We start from the raw sequence: 18,072 nt of genomic DNA, 5'->3' as shown, positions 1-18,072 counted from the left end.
TTTGCCATGTTTGCTCTGTAGTCACTCAATGGGAGATGGCCAAATCCTGTACCTGAATGTTCAGAGAGGTTTTTGATATGCTGACCTACAACAAACATCGTGGCTCTTGGAGCAATTACATTAAACCAGGGGTGTTTTTATAATGCTCTGTGTCATCTGAAGTCCTCCTAGTCTTTCACGGTGACCTGGTATCCCAACATTTGGCTTTTATAGATAAAATGGTGATGCTCGTAATGTAACTTTTGTGTGATTTGTTTTAATATTCAGCTATTAGTCTGTTATATTTATCTCAGATTGGTATTCTAAAATGACATACTTTTTTTTTTTATTAAATCTTATTGTTAGCTTTTAATACTTCGGAGTGTGATTTTATTTTTTTTATCTCCTCCAGGTTGAGTCATTCCCTGAACGTGGGGCTGCTTCCATATTCAGTGTTTCATTGTGTCTTATTGTGCTAGCAGTACACATTGGTAGGGAATTGTTTGCACCTTAAGAATTTAAATGTAATTTTTTAATACTTTATTTTTTCAGAGGAGCTTTTAAATAACTTTGCCCAGCAGATAGGAGCCTGGAGATTCTGCCTCTATTTCCTGTCAAGTACAAGAAACGACTATGTAATGATGTACAGTTTGACTGTGTTTGAGGTAAGATGTGTACTGTTGCCTGCTTAGTGCATTTTGTCTGGTGCATTTATATGGCAATCGATTTTATTTGAAAATGTTTGTCTAAAATGGCAGTCCTAGTAAGTACAGTGATAAAGGATGCTTTTATTGCTCTCTCCTAGAGAGGTTGCTTAATGGTAGGCTAAGAGTGGGAGAATATGAATCTTTGTGCACAAATTGAAGAATTAATTTCCTGGCATCTCTAAGTAGAAATTACCAACAGTTTCAGGGGCTGCTTGAGTTTTCTGCACAATGCTTTTAAGAGTGATACTGCTTTTATACTCTTTTTATGGTCAGAAATATGTGCATGGTTACCTGATACTAGCTACTGCAGACTTCAGCGCTAAGAGGGAAAACAAAGTTGCTTTTATTTTTCTGACATCTTGTAGTTGTGGTTGATGCTCTTGAACTACATCCTGCAAGCTTATGTGCAAGTAAGAAGTAAGGTCTCTTCTAGAAGACCACAACCCACTCTTTGCCTATTTATAAAAGAACAAAGTTATGGTTAAAAACCTAAATATTGATTTGTATGTCCACTGGAAGAAACGAAAGCGTTCTGTGAACAGCTCTGTTCTATCGTCTGATTTCTTGGTGACCAGTGCAGTGTCTTTCCCTAACAATATTCTGGGATTTGGTCCATGTCACACCTCATCCTGGTCTGTTTGGCCTCTGCACTGTGTTCTTGGCTGGATTGGCAGTCTGAGCTGCACCCCTAAATGAGAGGGGTTTCACAGCCTTTGCTGTGGGCCACTTTTTAGATAGAGCAAACAACTCTGTTCTTAAAAGTTGTGTTGTTTTGACTTGACAACATTATGATTATTTATCATGTTGTTGTTGACCTTTTAATTTCATTTATCTGGGGTTGCACAGGGAGTCTGGACTTGGTCTGCAAACTGAATCTGGTTTGCCTTCTCGAAAAGGGCTAAGCTTGGCAAATGGCATGGGAGTTGTTCCTTGCTCTGGGGATGGATCTCATGCAGCAGCAGCCTGCAAAAATTAAAAACTATTAAACTGATTTTCATGAAGAGGAAAACATGTTTGATTACTGAGCCTCTGCTTCTCTGGAGGGAGACTGGGGGGAAAGTAATACTGAAAAAATAATTGTGCCCAGAACTAAGCAGAATAAAGAAATCACTGTACAAGTATAAAGTGAGGGACCTGAGTCCACAGCTCAGCTGAGAGATTAGGATCTCTCCATGGAGGAGCTTGAATTTCCCAAGTTAACTACTGTAGTGCTGCGTATTCCATGGGTCCTCATAGCTGCAGTCTGCAACTTCATCAGTCTTCAGCTGTCAGAGAGCACTGAATGTCAGTAAAATGTGTGTATAAACACAAGGATCAGTCACAAAACTTCCTGAGAATGTTGTGTTTTCTAGAATGTCTAGGAAGTTAATAGTGGATCTGGAATAAAGATCCTCATGGCCCCCTTCCAGATGAACCATTTTCACTTTTTGCTTTTGGAAAAGAGAGCATCTTCCCCAAAACATTTCACAGGTGAAGGCTGCCACTTTCAGGTCAAGTGAGTAGGATAAAATTCAGCGGGCATTAAAGCATGAATATTAAAGCTAAAGCATCTTCCGGTTTTATTGGGGCTTCTGAAACTTTATTTCTGGACTTACATCAAGGAGCTCTCATTTGGTTGGGTCATTGTTTCTGAGCAATACTTCTTCTGGATCTTCTCTGCCAGAAACCCCAAAGTGCAACCTCTCTGAGGAACTTGATATATAAATATACCTCGTGTACCTCTACGCTGTGACCTGGTACCTCTGTACTGTGGGCTGGATCTGTTTTGACCATAAATAGCCTTCCATTTTCTATAACAAACCCCTCTGCACTATCTATTGCTTTTAGGTTCTCCAGGCTGTGTGCCTGCAGGTGGGTACGGGCATTGCCTCAGCAGCAGGCTTCCTCAGTGACTTATCCTCAGAGGCTCAGCTCCTAATGCTCCAAAGCCCCTAAATGGGATCGTAGCATGGCAGGAAAGCAATTTACAACTCTGTCTTCTTAAGGATTTTGTTTGGCTTTAAGTGGACTAAAAGCTTTCTGTTAAAGTGGTGCCCTGTCACTGCAAGGCCGTCGCTATGATGGCGACCTTCCAGTGTAGCTTCAGGAGACGTTGGCAACATCAGTTATCTAAAACCAAACTTGCTTCCCCTTTTTCTTTGTAATGCTTCACACAAGGCTGTGCTTCCCTCTTTAAAGGAGAAAATCTTGGTGGATATATGGATAGTGGAAATACTTTATATGCATGTCAACTAGTTCTGTTTGACCCAAAACCAGTTAAAATGGCAACATACTAGTTGCTGAAGACATGTTGGTAGCAGTTTCTGGGGTGTTGAAATCCATCTTTTGTGAAACTAATGTTGGAGCGTATCTACAAGTCTGATATGCTTGTGGTGGGGGTGGGTTGTGGGGTTTTTGTTGGAGCTTGTCCCTGTACACTGGGTGGCTTGTAAGAGAGAAGCTCGGTGAGTTTTGTTGAGCAGCTTGAGCCATCCCTGCCCTCGGCTGCCTGCGTACCCCGTTAGGTAGCACAGCTTTACTCCAAGTTAGCGGTGCGGGGTTTGCCCTCAGTGAAGCTGCTCTTGTTCTGCCTTGGTTTGCACACACTCACCTGTACGTGGTGTTGAAGATGTCAGGGTTGGTGCTGGGCTGCTGGGCAGCGAAAGCATCTCAACTTTCAGCTCTTTGCCCAGCGAGCCCCTGTCAGAGCTCTCACAAAAGAGGAGCCTCTTCTGTTTAACCTGCTAACACCTGCTTGTGTCTTTATCTACAGGTCTACCCATGGCAGCAGAAAAGCCCAAACTGTGTCAAATAATAGGTGCTTAGGGTTTTTAACTGGCCAGGCTTGGTCAGCGAGAGGCCTGGATAGATTTGAAAGTTATAGCCTTACCCCTGCCTGTGCATCCTGGCAGGCACGGGCAGTCTTGGGGCAGAAGATGCTGCAGCTCTGCCTGGTGCTCTGTCCCTGCATTGTGTGTCCACATTCTCTCACTGTTTAACTTCAGTGAATCATGTCTAAGATGGGCTCATTTGGGAGGTCTGTTTCTTTTCCAGAACCTGATCAATAAGATGTGGCTTGGGGTCCCATCTCAAGACAAAATGGAGATCCGCAGCTGCCTGCCCAAGCTCCTTCTAGCTCACCATAAAACTCTGCCTTACTTCATCAGGAACAAACTCTGCAAAGTCATTGTGGATATTGGCCGGCAAGACTGGCCGATGTTCTACCATGACTTTTTCACTAACATCTTGCAGGTAAGAAAGAAGTTTTTAAAGGGCAAACTTAGTTTCATTCACAGAGACCTTATTTTGTTTCCTTGAGTAGTGACTTCCCTTGACAAAGATTAAATAACTACATGAAAACCGAAGTTGCTTCTGAAATTCCATTTCCTTTTTAATTTTGCAAATAACCATTGGCTTCCTCCATGTTACATTTCTTTCTGGTGTTACAATTTTTTTTGACAAAGGAATGATACTATGCAACAAGTATCAACTGCACCTTGAATTTTAAATATTTAGGAGTAGTTATTGCAAATGTAGGGGTTGTGGGTTGTTCTTTAAAGAAAAAAGGCAGTAAAACTACAGATGCATCATGGATGATTCTCAAAAGTTAACTTTCTGAATGTGGCTGTTGGAGACTTTTCATCTAATAGCCAAAATCTTTGGTGCCTCATCATGTAAAGTCACTAATGGAATGTTGTTGGGGTGTTTAAGAGGAGCCTTGCAGTAAGGCTAGAGTGTAGATTGGGTATTAGGAAAAATTTCTTCACTGAAGAGGTTGTCAAGCACTGAACAGGGTGCCCAGGGAGGTGGTGGGGTCACTGTCCCTGGAGGTATTTAAAAGATGTGTAGATGTGGCACACGAGGACATGGTTTAGTGGTGGGCTTGGCAGTGCTGGGTTAACGGTTGGGCTCGATGGTCTTAAAGGTTTCTTCCAACCTGAATGGTTCTGTGATTCTGTGTATTTAGGATCCTGGCTGAAACAGTGCCATTAGTTTGAATGTTGCTTGTAATTCAGCATCTTCACGGTGAAGTCTGACCCAGGCTAACAGCTCACTGTGGCTGGAGCGAACTAGGCTGGTGGAAACATCCTCTTTTGGTTTGAGTACTTTGTTTCCAGTTCTCTTAGAGTTGTTCGTAATTGGCTTGAAGAGGCTGAGTGTAAACTGAAGTGCTACAGTCTTTTTCTGCTGACATAATTACATGATTTGAATGCAGCTATGCCCACAGACAAGCCACCAGGCAGTTATTTAAATAAATCAAAGTCCTTGAGTGTCGGGAGTTTATTTGTTAAGTCAAATGGATCTAGTATTAATTGCAGAATTTAAAAAACTGCAAATTTAGCGTACAGAGCTTGTCACAAACTAGTGTAATCTCTTTTCAGATAGCTTTCTGTAGACATGTAGTACGATATGCTGCAATTTTTTCCCAAATTATCAATTCGACAATAGGTATTCTGAGAAAACTGTCTACACTTGCAATTTTGGCTTTCTTTCACCTGGATCTGAACCAAAATGCTTTCTGAGCTTCTGCTTGTTTTTCTAGCACTTTGGAGGTTATCTTAAGTGATTGCAGAGCCCACTTCGGGTATCTGTTTTTCCTTAAGCCTCTCCTTGTGAACTCAGCTGCAGAGAGAAATGTTCCCATAAATTAATTTCTATAGCAGACACCTTCCAAAAATCTTCAGAGAAAGTGGAGGAAAAGCACTAATATTGAACTCCAAGACTGCAAAATAATGAATAAGTAGCACAGGAGCAGAATGACTTGCTTTTAGAGTTGCAGATGAATCCTGTCTCAGGACTTTCTTCTGAGATCGTTTGAAGTGACCGATTCTTTAGCATGAAATTGTATCCCGGTACTCTAAGTAGTCTCTAGAAGTTTTACTGAACCATTGTAGAGGTGTAAAAAAGTAACTTGGACTACTGTATTGTCATGATGCAAAAACAGTCATTCTACACCGAAAGTGCTACTTAAATTTTATTCCTCTAACATTACTGAAGTGCCAGAATGTGGTACTGCTAAACTTCCTGGTACTCTCAGAAAATATTCTGAGAGATGTTCAGTCTCTTTGCAGCTGAAGTTGTGCATTTCATTTAATTCTTTAGCTGTCCGCTCCTGTGCCATATGGTTCCATTCTGAAAGCCAAGCTGACGTATACCTAGACTAAGAGCTTTTAGATGGGGCGTTTTTCTCGCATGTGTTTCACCAAACTGTGTAGCCTTGGCAGTGTGAAGTCAGCTTGTCTCTGATTCGGTGGGCCAGGGAGACCGGGACCAAAGTCAAGCTGTATTACAGAATTTATGACTTCAAGGATTAGTTGTAGTAATTGTGATTGGCCTTAGACTTTTTTCTTCCAGAGGGAGTAACACATAAATAGTTTTGTATGTTCCAGGTCAACAGTGAAAAGCATTGTTGTCTTTCAGCTGAAAATAAAACTTTGTCCCACTTGAATGTGTCTTTAATATCCAAGTAGCTAATGAAGGCCAAAATCGTTGCATTCTCCAGTCCTATTCCTGCATTTGGTGGAAGTTTTTTTCTTTTAGGGTGAATGTTATTTCTGGTTAGAGACGTGATACAGACGCAAGGAGAGGTCAGATTCCTTAGCTGTGTTCTGGTGTCGATCAGATATTGGCTGCAGCTTTTTGCCGGGATGGGGAGGGATGGGCTTTTTAATGGGAAACTGCTTGGCTGATGGTGCAGGCTCCTGACCTGAGCATGGTTGCAGCAGCAGCCCTGTTACGTGGTGAAACTGCTGGTGCTGAGGCAATTCTGAGAAGTGATGATGTCAGCAGAAGGCAGTAAACAGAGGGAACAAACTGTTACTGGGAACAGAGAATGTGTGCAATGACATTATGAAAGCTCTCTTGAAACCCCAAGGATTCCCATGGTACTTGAACTGTTGCAACATCATAGGTTAATGTCTCAGGAAATTAAGTATTTGCAGTTCTCTTCCCTCAACATACAGTGCTGCAAACTGTGGGAACTGAGACTCCCACCGGTCTTGAAAGACTTGTAAACTGCTAATAGTGTTGTTGATCCCTTGTTTGTCAGCTGAATGCTTTGCAGAGTGTTACCATCACATGTTGCATTCATGTGTCTCCCTCTCAGTTAATTCAGTCTCCTGTGACCACTCCTCTGGGACTGATTATGTTGAAAACTACTTCAGAAGAACTGGCATGTCCGCGGGAAGATCTTAGCGTAGCCCGGAAAGAAGAGCTACGCAAGCTGCTCCTGGACCAGGTGCAGACAGTGCTTGGGCTCCTCACAGGTACGAGTTCCTGCACTTGTAGTGTTGAAACATGTTCTCCTTCACCACCCCTAAGATGCCGGCAAGCTCGCCCGTTCTGGGTTGGGTTCAGTGAAGCAGTGTGTGGGCAATGTAGTGGTTGCTCCTGCAGTTTGAACACTGGACTCTACCCTTAGGCATTTGGGTCACCTTACTTTGAAGCTTGTGCTAGAGCAGCTGTGTAGCTACATACATCCCCCTCTTTATGAAGAGGGATTGAGATTGTGTGTATAAGCACACAATATGAAAAGACCATGTTCCTTGTCAAAACGCTAAAGATGTGTTCTAACAAAGTTCTCTTGTGGTCTCCAGTCTGTTTGTTAGATTAACCTGTCTTTTAGCAGGCCGTTCTGAAAAATATCTCTTTGGCCAGGTATTTTGGAGAGCATCTGGGACAAACACAGCGCTACTGCTGCCACTCCACCACCATCGCCAACTTCAGGAGAAAGTGGTAAGGATGGCAAAAGCTACAGGATGATATTTCTATGTATTGAAATTTGCGATATCAGGCATTAATTCCTTCCTTTACTGTCTAACTTCTTGTTATAACAATTTCCTAGAGCTTTTCATAGGGCAACAACTTTCTGGTTGGAAAGACAAACCTTAAATGAAGAAGCAGTTTCCATTGCAGGGGATGCCACACTGAAAATGCCACCTCATTGAAAAGTGCACACATAACTGCTTGTTGTCCTCAAATGGCAAGAAGCTTTCTCAAGTGTCAGTGCAAAATGCTCTAACATCAGTGAATTGGCATTGTCCTCTGAATTTCAGCTGTAAGCACATCAAAAGCCAGAGAGGAGCAAAACTGAAGCCCTAACTAAAAAAAAAAAAAAAGTGGCTAGGACTTTGTTTATATATAGTGTGAAAGTTCTTTCTGCCTGTTCCTGTTAGTCTTTTTCATGGGTGTTTATCTGATCTGAACTCATTTACATATATATTTAATTACCCTCAAAATAGAGAATATATTTCTATGTCCTTCTATTTGGTGCATATTTCATTTACATCTACCCCCTATTCAGCCTTTAACGGGTATAGAGCCCCCCCCCCCCCCCCCAGCATAATGCTGATCTTGGTGACTGCCACTTTCTCTGGTGCCTTGATGTATCATAGGTTGTTACTTACATTCAGCTCACTCAGGTGTTTCCAGCAGGTTGTGGTGTCTTTGTTCCTGCTTATTGGAAAATAAAGCAAGAAGAAATGATGCAGTGAAATCAATATGTTGTCTGATCTTGGCTCTGTCTGCTTTTAACAAGGAAAAAAAAGGGCTTAGGGTCTGGAAACTTGTAATAATCTGGTTGTGCATAGGGAGAAGATGAAACACTTGTGGATCTGATATTTTTCTCCAGAGTTGTACTGACAGTGAGCCGTGCTCACTGCAGTGTGTTCTGTGTGTTAACACAATTCTATTTGGGTACCGTTGTCTCGCTTGTCTTTGGGATCTTGAACAGTTAATTTAGAGTAGCAGATCACTTCCTTGTGGCTAGATTGCACTAGTCAGCTTAAGTCAGCTGCCTGTGATAAGCTTTTCTTAGTGTTACATCTTTTGTGTGTAAATTTGAGCAGAATTTCAAGAGCTTCTTTCCTGTAGAAGAGCTTAAGATACTTGTATATTTATATACAAAGTGTAAATGGAAAGAAATATTCCCTTTGTTTTAGGGCAGGGTGTATTTTGCTGTAGCTAGCAAAAGTTTGGAGGGGAAGAAAAAAAAAAAGGAATGTTAACAGAAAAGAACAAAACTTGTAGTATCACTTGGCAAGAGCCAGTGTGCTGCTTGGAAGGGGCAGGAGTGCCAGCTTCGCCTGCCCTGGCAGCAAGAGCCTCAGGACTTTGATGGGATGTTGAGCAAGACTGAGGTCTTCAATGGTAAAAAGCTGATTTATGGTAGCGTCCACTATTGGTAGCAAGTGTGCCTCAGTGGCCAAGAGGGATGCTGGCTTTGTACAAAACAGCTTGAATTGCTCTGTGAGGCCAGGTGCATGCTAGCAAGATGCTGGCTAAGGTGGGCACATCCGAGGCTGTGCCTGCAGGAGGGGATACTGCACCACAGACAGCAGGTGCCAGAATTAGCTTGGAAAAAACTAACAGTGCTTTGCAACTGATACAGCCCACAAAATCTGTTTTGTTGTCTAGAGTTGTAATACATAAAACCCCAAACCAGTGGATCAGCCCAAATCCTGGGCTGATTGTCCATCGAAGCCTGTTAGAGATGTCCTCTCAGCTCCTCTGTGAATTGCTGGATGGTGCTTGTGCTGAGGCAGCTTTTCGTCCACCTGTGTGTTCACCTCCTGACTTCAGATCGTGGTTCTCAAAGTGAAACTGCACTGCATTTCTGTTCTGGGTCTTTCTCCCCTTTCAGGGAAAACAAACTCTTTACACAGCATATTTTCAAGATAATTGCTAGTAATTAAGACTACACTGACAGTTCCTTTAGAAGTTCAGGCTTCATGTCTTTGGGTCCTGCCTGTGCAAACTTGCTTATTTGAAACTTTATGCTCTGCCTTAACTACTCACTTCATGTTAAAATTGGTTGTACTTCAAGTTCTTGAATTCCAAAAGGAAGAGCACTGCGTGCTTCCCTCTTGTCCGCTGCTCGCTTGCTTTCTGCGTTTTGTGAAGAACTCTCTTCCTCACTTTCTTTATTAACCAAATGTCCCTTGGGTCATTATTTGGTGATATGACAAGTCAAAGATTCACAGAGTGGAATAGGAGCACTGGTGGGGTTGCTGACTTGGAGAACCTACAGGGCTTAAAGCCAGACACACAAGCCAGCAGCAGTGAGTAGCAATCGTGGCATCGCACGTTAACTGGTCCTTAGTGGCAGGCAGAGATAAGTGCATGATTGGAAGGGGAACTGTGGGACAAACATGGGTTTAGTGAAACTCTGCCATTAAATTCTGCACTGGAGTTGTTAATTGTTTCTCTGTCCTTAAAATCTGTGAAATCTGTAAGCTGACCAAATCTTTTTACCCACACACATACTGTTATATTGGAGTCTCGTTCATGCAGCATTCTTGTTTACTGGTGGCACTTAAAATTTTTTGTTGCTTAGATGACGTCACTACCTTTTGCTCTTTACATTCAGGTAAATTAAAGGTGTTTCAAAGTCCCTATAAATGTTTAAAATCTTCCCTCAGAGCCAAAATCTCTTTAGGAACTTGGAAAACCTATGCTTCCTTTTTTTGCACAAGGAAGCAGAGTGAAATGGTTACTTGCAAGTCTTGCATAGGTTTTAAATAGCACTTGAAGACAATGTTAAGTGGTATAAGAAATGAATTTAAGCAAAGGAAATCTGATGATGTTCTATGTGGGGAAACATTTGAGTTACTGCATCAGTATAAAATTTAGTCAGCAATAATCTCAGCCTCCAAATGTTGCCTTTGCATGATTTATAGCACTTTACTTGATGAATCTCTTCCTTAGGCATATTCACTCGGGTGTGGTAAACAAATGAGTAGCAGAAGTGTCTGCTGCTGCTTACTTCTGCAGAACTAGCCTGATCCCAGCTCTTCCCCCAGAGTTCTTTCCTTGTCCATGAATGCAGTTGATACTATAAATTTATCACCTGTTTGCAAAGTCACCAAATACAATTTAAAATACCTTAAACTCTGAGCTTCAGTAATTATCTGGGAGCAAAGCACTCGTAACCCGCTGGTGTGTGTTACAGGGACATAATTTACAGTTTCTGGTGTTGATGGATTAAAAGATGAGGTTCTTTGGTTCTCATTTGTGGAGTTTGCTGGACTGGACATCTGAAAGAAGCATGTCTGCTTCTGTAAAAGCACAATGCAAGCAGCTCGTGCCCTGCAGCGTGTGTATAGCTGTGAAATGTTACCTGGGGGCTGCTTTAGTATTAAGACGAGGTGCAGCGTTATCTAATTCAGCTGAAGCAGCATACAATACCTTACGTTTCTGGAGCAGAGGAGAAAAAAAAAATGAGAACGTATGGCAGGGAGTTAGGAATTTAGTGGTGTAAGACATCAATCTTGATGAAAAAGAGAGACTTAAGAGGAATCTGTTTATGTGCATACTTTGGAAATAGCTCAGTAAATCATACCTGTTGTTTTTGTACTGCTACTGTGTTGGGTCATTTCACTTTCAAAAAAAAATTTACTTGGATTTTCTGGGGACAAGTTTACACTGTAATGTAGCAAGTGCCTGTGGATTTCTAAAGGTGAAGAAATTATTTGTACTCAAGGAAGAGAAGTGTATTGAATAACTTGGGGAAGGTGAATAGGTTTTTAGCGTGTGGTCTGTGGAAGCCTGCGAGATAGTGGGCAGCTTCTGTGGGGAAGGGCAGCCTTGCTGGTGGTGTCGGCTTGGATTTCCATAAAGCTTTCAACAAGGCTTCTCCCTAAAAGCTTTCTCAAAAAGTGAAAGCCATCAGGGATAAGGGAGTCTCAGGACTGTTGATTAATTGGCTCGAAGGCAGGCGGTAAAAGGTAAATGGAAGTGGCCCCCTCTTGCCGTGAAGGGAGGGGGGTGTGTGTGTGCCAGTGGAATACTGCTTGGGGCTCAGCTCATGGACATCCTTGTTAGAGACCTGGGAAGAGGGCTCAGTAAAGAGGCAAGGAGGCTTGCCGATGGCACCAGGAGCAGGATGGCAGGACAAAAGGTATGATTGAAGACCCACAGGAAGATCTCTGGGCAAGTGGAAGGTGAAACACAATGCAGATAAGTATTACCTGCATTTGGGCAGGAAGAACAGTACTCGTGTCATGCCAGATCATGGGCTCCAAACTCACACTTGGTGTGCGGAATTAACTTCTGAGCATTACAGCACGTCAGTCTACAAAAATTTCAGATTGGTAGCAGACAAAAATAGGTACCTGCTATGGTGCTGTATTCATCTACACCTTGAATAGTGGCTGTGGTTCTGGTAGTCTTATATCATTAGGTGTAGAGTAGAAATAAAAGCTTTGTAGAAGGGCAGTAAAGATGACTGAGGGCATTGAATGGCTTCCATGTAAGTAACAAGAAAAGCAGTACTCTTGGTTCTCTCAAAGCAGTTGAGAGTGAGGAGCTGCAGTAGAAACCTACTGAGTGATGTGTAGAAGGTGAATGGAAAGAGATCGTTTCTTTTCCCCGTTTGGGTACAGGAGGCAGGAAATTTAGCAGCTGACATGCCCCAAAGAAAGACCGTCTTTACACAGTGTGTAGTTAGGCTGTCACAGGATGTTGCAAATATTAAGTTTAACTTGGCTTCGGTTGGCAACTGGATAAAGTTATGGAAGGTAAATCTTGAGGCTGCGCAGAATTCTTCAAACCCTGTGTGGCTTGGGGAAACCTTTGTAACTTGAGTGGTTGGAGGCTGGGGGATGTGATCTGTGCCTGCCTGGGCTTTTGGTTGCTGAAAGGTACTGTACTAAGTAGGCTTTTTGGTCTTGACCTAGAACATCTGCTCTTACATCATCCACAGGCTGTATGCAAGCCGAAGGAACTCTGCCAAGGTTCAGTGTGACATGGGTGTGCCAGAGAACTTGTGCAAGCTTACACCAAGGATGCTTGACCTTGTGGGGGGAGTGAATTTTATAATGAATTCCTGAAATACGACCCGTGGCATTGCGATTTTCCAAAACGCTGTGTGAGTGTGCTTCCCAGTAAGGCTAGAAGGGCTGCCTGAAGCTGCTGCTTAAACTTGTACTTGTTTGATCAGCTGGTCTGATCTGATGTGGGATCTGAACAAAACTTCAGAAAATTCCTGAATACAAAAATTGTTCGTTCATCTCAGCTTGCTGAATGCCAAAGGTGTTCTGACTCTTGCTTTATGGCTGGGGCTGGCAGTTGCACCATTTGAAGGTAATTGCCTTGATTTATAATACAGATGTGTGCTTTGCTTCCTAGGTGACCTGTTAAGTAGCCTGTTGCAGAGTCCCAGTGCAGCCAAATTATTGAACCAGCCAATCCCCATCCTTGATACAGAAAGTGAATATATATGTTCCCTGGCACTGGAATGCCTGGCACACCTCTTCAGCTGGATCCCTTTGTCTACTAGTATCACCCCATCACTCCTCACCACCATTTTCCACTTTGCCCGCTTTGGCTGCGACACTCGCGTTCGGAAGATGTCTTCTGTCAACGGCAGCAGCCAGAACTCAGTGTTGGGACAGGAGCGTGGCCGACTTGGTGTCTTAGCTATGTCTTGCATCAATGAACTGATGTCTAAGAATTGTGTGCCTATGGAGTTTGAAGAGTATTTGCTACGGATGTTCCAGCAGACTTTCTACCTCCTGCAGAAGATTACCAAGGAGAACAACGCCCATACGGTGAAGAGCCGGCTAGAGGAACTGGATGAAAGGTAAGAGCAACCAAACAGCTACATAGCTGTGCTAGGGCCTCTTGCTTTCTAAAGGATTGTCTTTATTATTTTGTGGTCATGCATGGTGTGTCTAATCGCCTTTTTTTCAGAGTACTGTGCTGGGGGAGACAGGCAGAAAGGTAGGTGCCCACAGGTAAGGTTCTGGTAAGGGGCTGAGTTTGCTAAGGGACCGTGGTGGCACAGGTTTGTATTCTTTCCTGTCCTCTTCCTCCCCTTTCCCCCGTTCGTTACTGTTTGACTGCAGGTCTGAGGTGGCACAAGAGCTGAACCTGCCCTTCATTCAGTTGTAACAGAACACAGAAGAGGCTCAGTGAGGTAAAGGCACTGCAGTATTCCCTTCCCTGGTCGGTATCTGCCTTCTCTGCTTAAACTCAAAGATACAAAGAGTGGGTAGATATTCTGTGAGTCATGACTTGAAAGAAAATTGAAGTAGTTTCCTACCCTTCATTGAGATCTGACGGCTTCTGATTGCTTTTTAATTTTGACTTTCTGATTTTTATTTTTAAACGCCACCAAAAGAGGGCTTGGGGAGCTCCGTTCACAGCAGCAGCGAATGGCTCGGGCGCCGTGGCTGTCTGGCATGCCTGGCTGGAGGCAGCAGGGAGGTGGCAGCGCCTCGGGAGGCTGCGTATTGTCATTTTTCAGAAAGTTCCTGCCACCTCTGTTGCTTAAAACAGCTCAACTCTGATGTCGGATGTTCCCACTTGTAGGAGAGAAAGTGAGACTTGTCTTGCTCTTGTGTTGAGTGGTTGGCTCCACGTGTTGGCAGGGTGGTGGAAGAGGTGATGACTTGATTCTGCCTCTGGTTGCAGCCCCGCTGCCGTGGGAAGGCTGGCAGGCTGGTGCCAACATCAGCAAATAGGTTGCAATTGTGTGAATGTGCTCGGTGTCTTACTACGGATACGCAATGGTGAAAATAAATTTCTGGTGCTGCTGTATAAAATTTCTATTCCCAGATGCAGCAGCAAGGCTTTTGAGCTTTTGGACTTTTTTTGTTGGTCTTTTTATATCTACTCAAGACAAAAAACAAGTTTAAGAAAAAAAGTGGGTCTATTTGTTGAGATGGCTTGCGTGGTTCTTCTGTAAAATTCTTTTTCTATATTTTTAGATACACGTTTAACTTTGAGATGGTAAATCTAGATTAATCATGATTTCTGTGTAATAGTGAATTTTACTTGCTCATTTTTTTACTAACTCGCTCTGACTTCAGTATCACTTGCTTCCTAGAAGTAAGATGTGTAGGAATCTGCCACCTTTGCATACAAAATGTGTGCACAGAGCCAGGAGTAACACTCTGGATTGCAGAAAAGCCTTCCTGGAAACCCACAGATCCTTGTTTAATTTTCTTCTTTTATGGAATACATCAGCAAGCAGCCTTCACTAGCAAGGCTGCGGAAGGGCTGTTGTAGCTGTGTTGGGCTTTGCAGAGATGGTGTTGCCATATTGTTATGTTCTGCTGCTTAGGCGTGTTATCCGCAGAGACTGTCGGTGTCTGTAGTGGTGAGACCCCTGTATGCGATGTGAAGGTCTGAAACAGGGAGTAACTAAGGTGTTCTGGAGACTGGAAAAATCTAGCTGGCTTCTGGAGGAGCGGAGCTTTCTCTAAGCTGACTGTTCTCTTTGTGGAAAAAGATGGGAGGGGTTTCCTTTTGTCACTTAAGGGCATAGCTATACTTTTCTGTCCAAAAGTAAAGAATTACTGCATGGAAGTGTTATCTTGGCAGCGGACTAAGAAAATCACGAACAAAATTGGCACTGAAGAAACTAACTCCAGTAGATTGCTGTCTTCAGAACCTGCTTGCCGTGGGTGTGTTCGTTCCTTTCCTCTTGTGGTGCTGGTTGGTTTTGTACTGTTACAGAACCAGTGTGGCCTTGAACAGTTGGTACTGCCACACTAGCCCAGAGAAAGAGTGAGCTTAAACTGCCTCTTGCTTTATTTGTGTTTGCCTTTTAACTTGGAGATGCCAAAATATGGGAGATGGCTAGTAAGGATCCAAGGAACGGCTCAGTGGTCGCCGAAGAGGCTTTGGGGCTGGCAGAGCTAGGGGCCAAGTAAGAATTCCACTGGTCTCAGATCAGAAACTCTTCAAAAAATAAAAATGGAAAGAATGAAGGAGGTGTCTGGGTCTGGACTCTACATTTTTGCTGGCTTTGCTTTTGAAGTGTTCGATCTGTGGTCAGGTATGTTCGGTGATCTCTTGCCAAGTAGGCAGTGCCAAATAAAAAGGCAATGTAGGGGTTTTTTAGCATATTCAAAGTATTGTGTGGCTTTGTAGTCTTACAATAACGAACAGTGCTGCAGCTCTTTGTTAGCTGGCAATGCTTCTGGTCTTGAGTGAGCTTTCATTAGAAGGAGTGGGGGTTCCCCCTGCCAAAAAAAGTCTGCAGAAGGGAAGAGCAAGGCTGTACAGTAAAACCAAGACTCTTCATGCGTGTCTGAAACTTTGCTAAGCCTAGCTCTTTATTTAAAAGAAAAACTTGAAGTACTCTTGCACTTTAGAACTCTTGGCCCTGTGGGAAGGATGGACTTCTCTGCACACAGCCTTGCCACATTGGATTGCTGGAGCTCTTGCTGTTCATGTATCACGCTGCAATGCATTGGTCCTCTGTACTGATGGAGTATTTAACTCTCTTCTGTTTAGATCGATACGAAGATGAAGTTCGTGTTGTTCAGGGTGTGTTCTTATTTCCCAGTAAAAGCTTACCCACTGTGGTCTTTGTAATTTTTCCCCAGCTGCATACTCAAGAACCCTCAGTGGTTGCACCGAGGCTGAGCTCTTGCTGGACTCCCTGAAATTTTGGTAGCAGGCTGCTTTATGGACCTTCGCTTTGTACAGTCCCAAGCACTGAGCAGCCCCATGCTTTGGAGGAAGATTTGTCTTTATAGTCTAATTCAGTCACAAAAGCCTGGGCTCAGTTCAGAAACTTTCGGATAGTTGATCTGCACTGCAGAAGAAACCATCCTTTCCAGCCCTCAGCTCCGTGGCTCTCCCACTACCTCGTGTAAATAAGTGTATTGCTAACTCCTGCATTAACTTCTTGCTTCCAGCTGAATTTCTCAGTGGTACAGTTTATTTCACTAATCCTATCTACATCAGCAAGATGACCCCTTGCTATTAAATTATTTCTCTAGGGTGGGGGGGGATTGTGCTTCTTTGCAGGCCTGGTTGAAGTCGATTATATTTATCTGAATATTAAAGTTGCTTTTGACTAGACTGTCTTTTCTGCTGTTTCAGGTATTAATGGAATGAAGGGTTGCCCGTCCTGTAGGTAATTGTTGCAGGGCTTTATATTTTAATTGTTCTACTGACTGTTAATTGTAACTTTCTAATGAAAGGATTTTGAGTGAATTTTATCACTGTTTCAATGAAATTGCTTTCCTTTGTGGCATCCTTCGTGCTTTCTCAGTTGTGTTTTCTCCTTTCCCTTGTAGCTACATTGAGAAGTTTACGGATTTTCTCCGTCTCTTTGTGAGTGTCCACCTGCGAAGAATTGAATCCTACTCCCAGTTCCCCGTCGTTGAGTTTCTGGCACTGTTGTTCAAATACACTTTTCATCAGGTACGGCCCTGTGACATCGTTTTTCCTCTCTTTCCTCTGTTTTGTTGTCCTGTACAGCAAGGCCAGCTTGTTTTCCCCAGTGAAATTGATACCTAAAGTTGGCCCAGAAAAAAAGCAATTAACTTGTTAACACTTGCCCAGTAGCGCTGGGAACTTGGAAATTACTTAATGTGCTCTTTGATTTATTTGGGGACGGGGTCGCGTGTAGTTACCTCGCAAGAACCACTTCTCTGATGTTTAACTCTGCTTCTGCTTTTATTTTTTTGCTAGTCCTTGGAATGGATTATGTTGTCTAGAAGAATCTCTCTAGCTTGCTTGTTTTGTGTTTGGGGATGCTTCTTTCTCGTGAAGTTGCTGCTTTTACTGTATTGGAGGCTTTCCTTGAACTTTTAGTTCTAGTATTAAAAAAACCCAAGCCTGTGGCTTTTGGTAGGTATTACCCTGCTGCAGGAGCTGTCACAGTGCAACTCAGCCCTATGTACCCCCACATGTGAATAATACAGAAGCAGATTTATAAAATGCTAGAAGCTGATGTGAGCCATGAGATGGGTTAACACTGAGACCAACCTTGTAATTCCTGGGTTCCTCCCCTTGTGCAAAAGCTCTGGCTCATCTTTTGACAGCTATAAATCTCTCCAGTGACCTCCCAGAGATTTTTCAATAAAGCAAGTTCTTCCCGTGGAGTGAGGTGCATGCTAATTCGTATTTTCATTGTGTGAAATCAATCTTGCCATAGCTTGTGATACTCATTGTGAATTTTGGTGTATTTCAGCCTACCCATGAAGGCTACTTTTCTTGCTTAGACATCTGGACACTCTTCTTGGACTATCTGACTAGCAAAATTAAAAGTCGCCTGGCAGACAAAGAAGCAGTACTCAGTAGGTAAGTAGACGGGAAGCTGCGAGGATGTGACAGTTGCAAAGAGACTTCAAGGTCACCATGGAAGGACTGTGAGAAATAAGCTGTCGGTTACTCCAACTTCACCTGTAGCTGAGTCCTTTCTTTTTCTTAAAGCATAAAAAGTGTAAACTTCAATGTTTCACACTCATTCAAAAGAATTCAAACTGAGCAAGTTAGGGTAGAAAAACCTGTCACTTACATATGTTGTGTGCGAACATAGCAGCCAGAGGAAGAAAGCTTTGCAGTCTAAAATAGAACTGTAACACATTTTAGCAAATTTTAGAGCACGCTTTAGCACATATTAGAGGAGGAGACGAGAGCAAGTTGCCTAGTAAGTGTTCAGACA

The 18,072-nt window shown here is 43.0% G+C and overlaps 1 protein-coding gene across 3 annotated transcripts in view; it reads left to right on the top strand.

Annotated features, from left to right (window-relative positions):
* Window positions 1–18,072, top strand: part of XPO6 (exportin 6) — a 55,728-nt gene that overhangs the window by 17,408 nt on the left and 20,248 nt on the right. For 2 of the 3 annotated variants that reach the window (XM_080383513.1, XM_080383512.1), the window contains exons 3-10: window positions 532–644; window positions 3,720–3,917; window positions 6,772–6,931; window positions 7,323–7,400; window positions 12,792–13,245; window positions 13,356–13,385; window positions 16,700–16,826; window positions 17,599–17,708. In XM_080383513.1, coding sequence (XP_080239639.1) covers window positions 532–644; window positions 3,720–3,917; window positions 6,772–6,931; window positions 7,323–7,400; window positions 12,792–13,245; window positions 13,356–13,385; window positions 16,700–16,826; window positions 17,599–17,708 — 1,270 coding nt within the window. The remainder of the gene's footprint in view (window positions 1–531; window positions 645–3,719; window positions 3,918–6,771; window positions 6,932–7,322; window positions 7,401–12,791; window positions 13,246–13,355; window positions 13,386–16,699; window positions 16,827–17,598; window positions 17,709–18,072) is intronic. The other variant, XM_080383514.1, reaches the window with a different exon arrangement.

The sequence above is a fragment of the Falco punctatus genome (assembly GCF_963210335.1).
Source record: "Falco punctatus genome assembly, chromosome: 4".
In the NCBI taxonomy this organism is placed as follows: domain Eukaryota; kingdom Metazoa; phylum Chordata; class Aves; order Falconiformes; family Falconidae; genus Falco; species Falco punctatus.
Note: the sequence above shows the minus strand (reverse complement) of the source record. Positions and strands in the feature narration are given on the sequence as shown.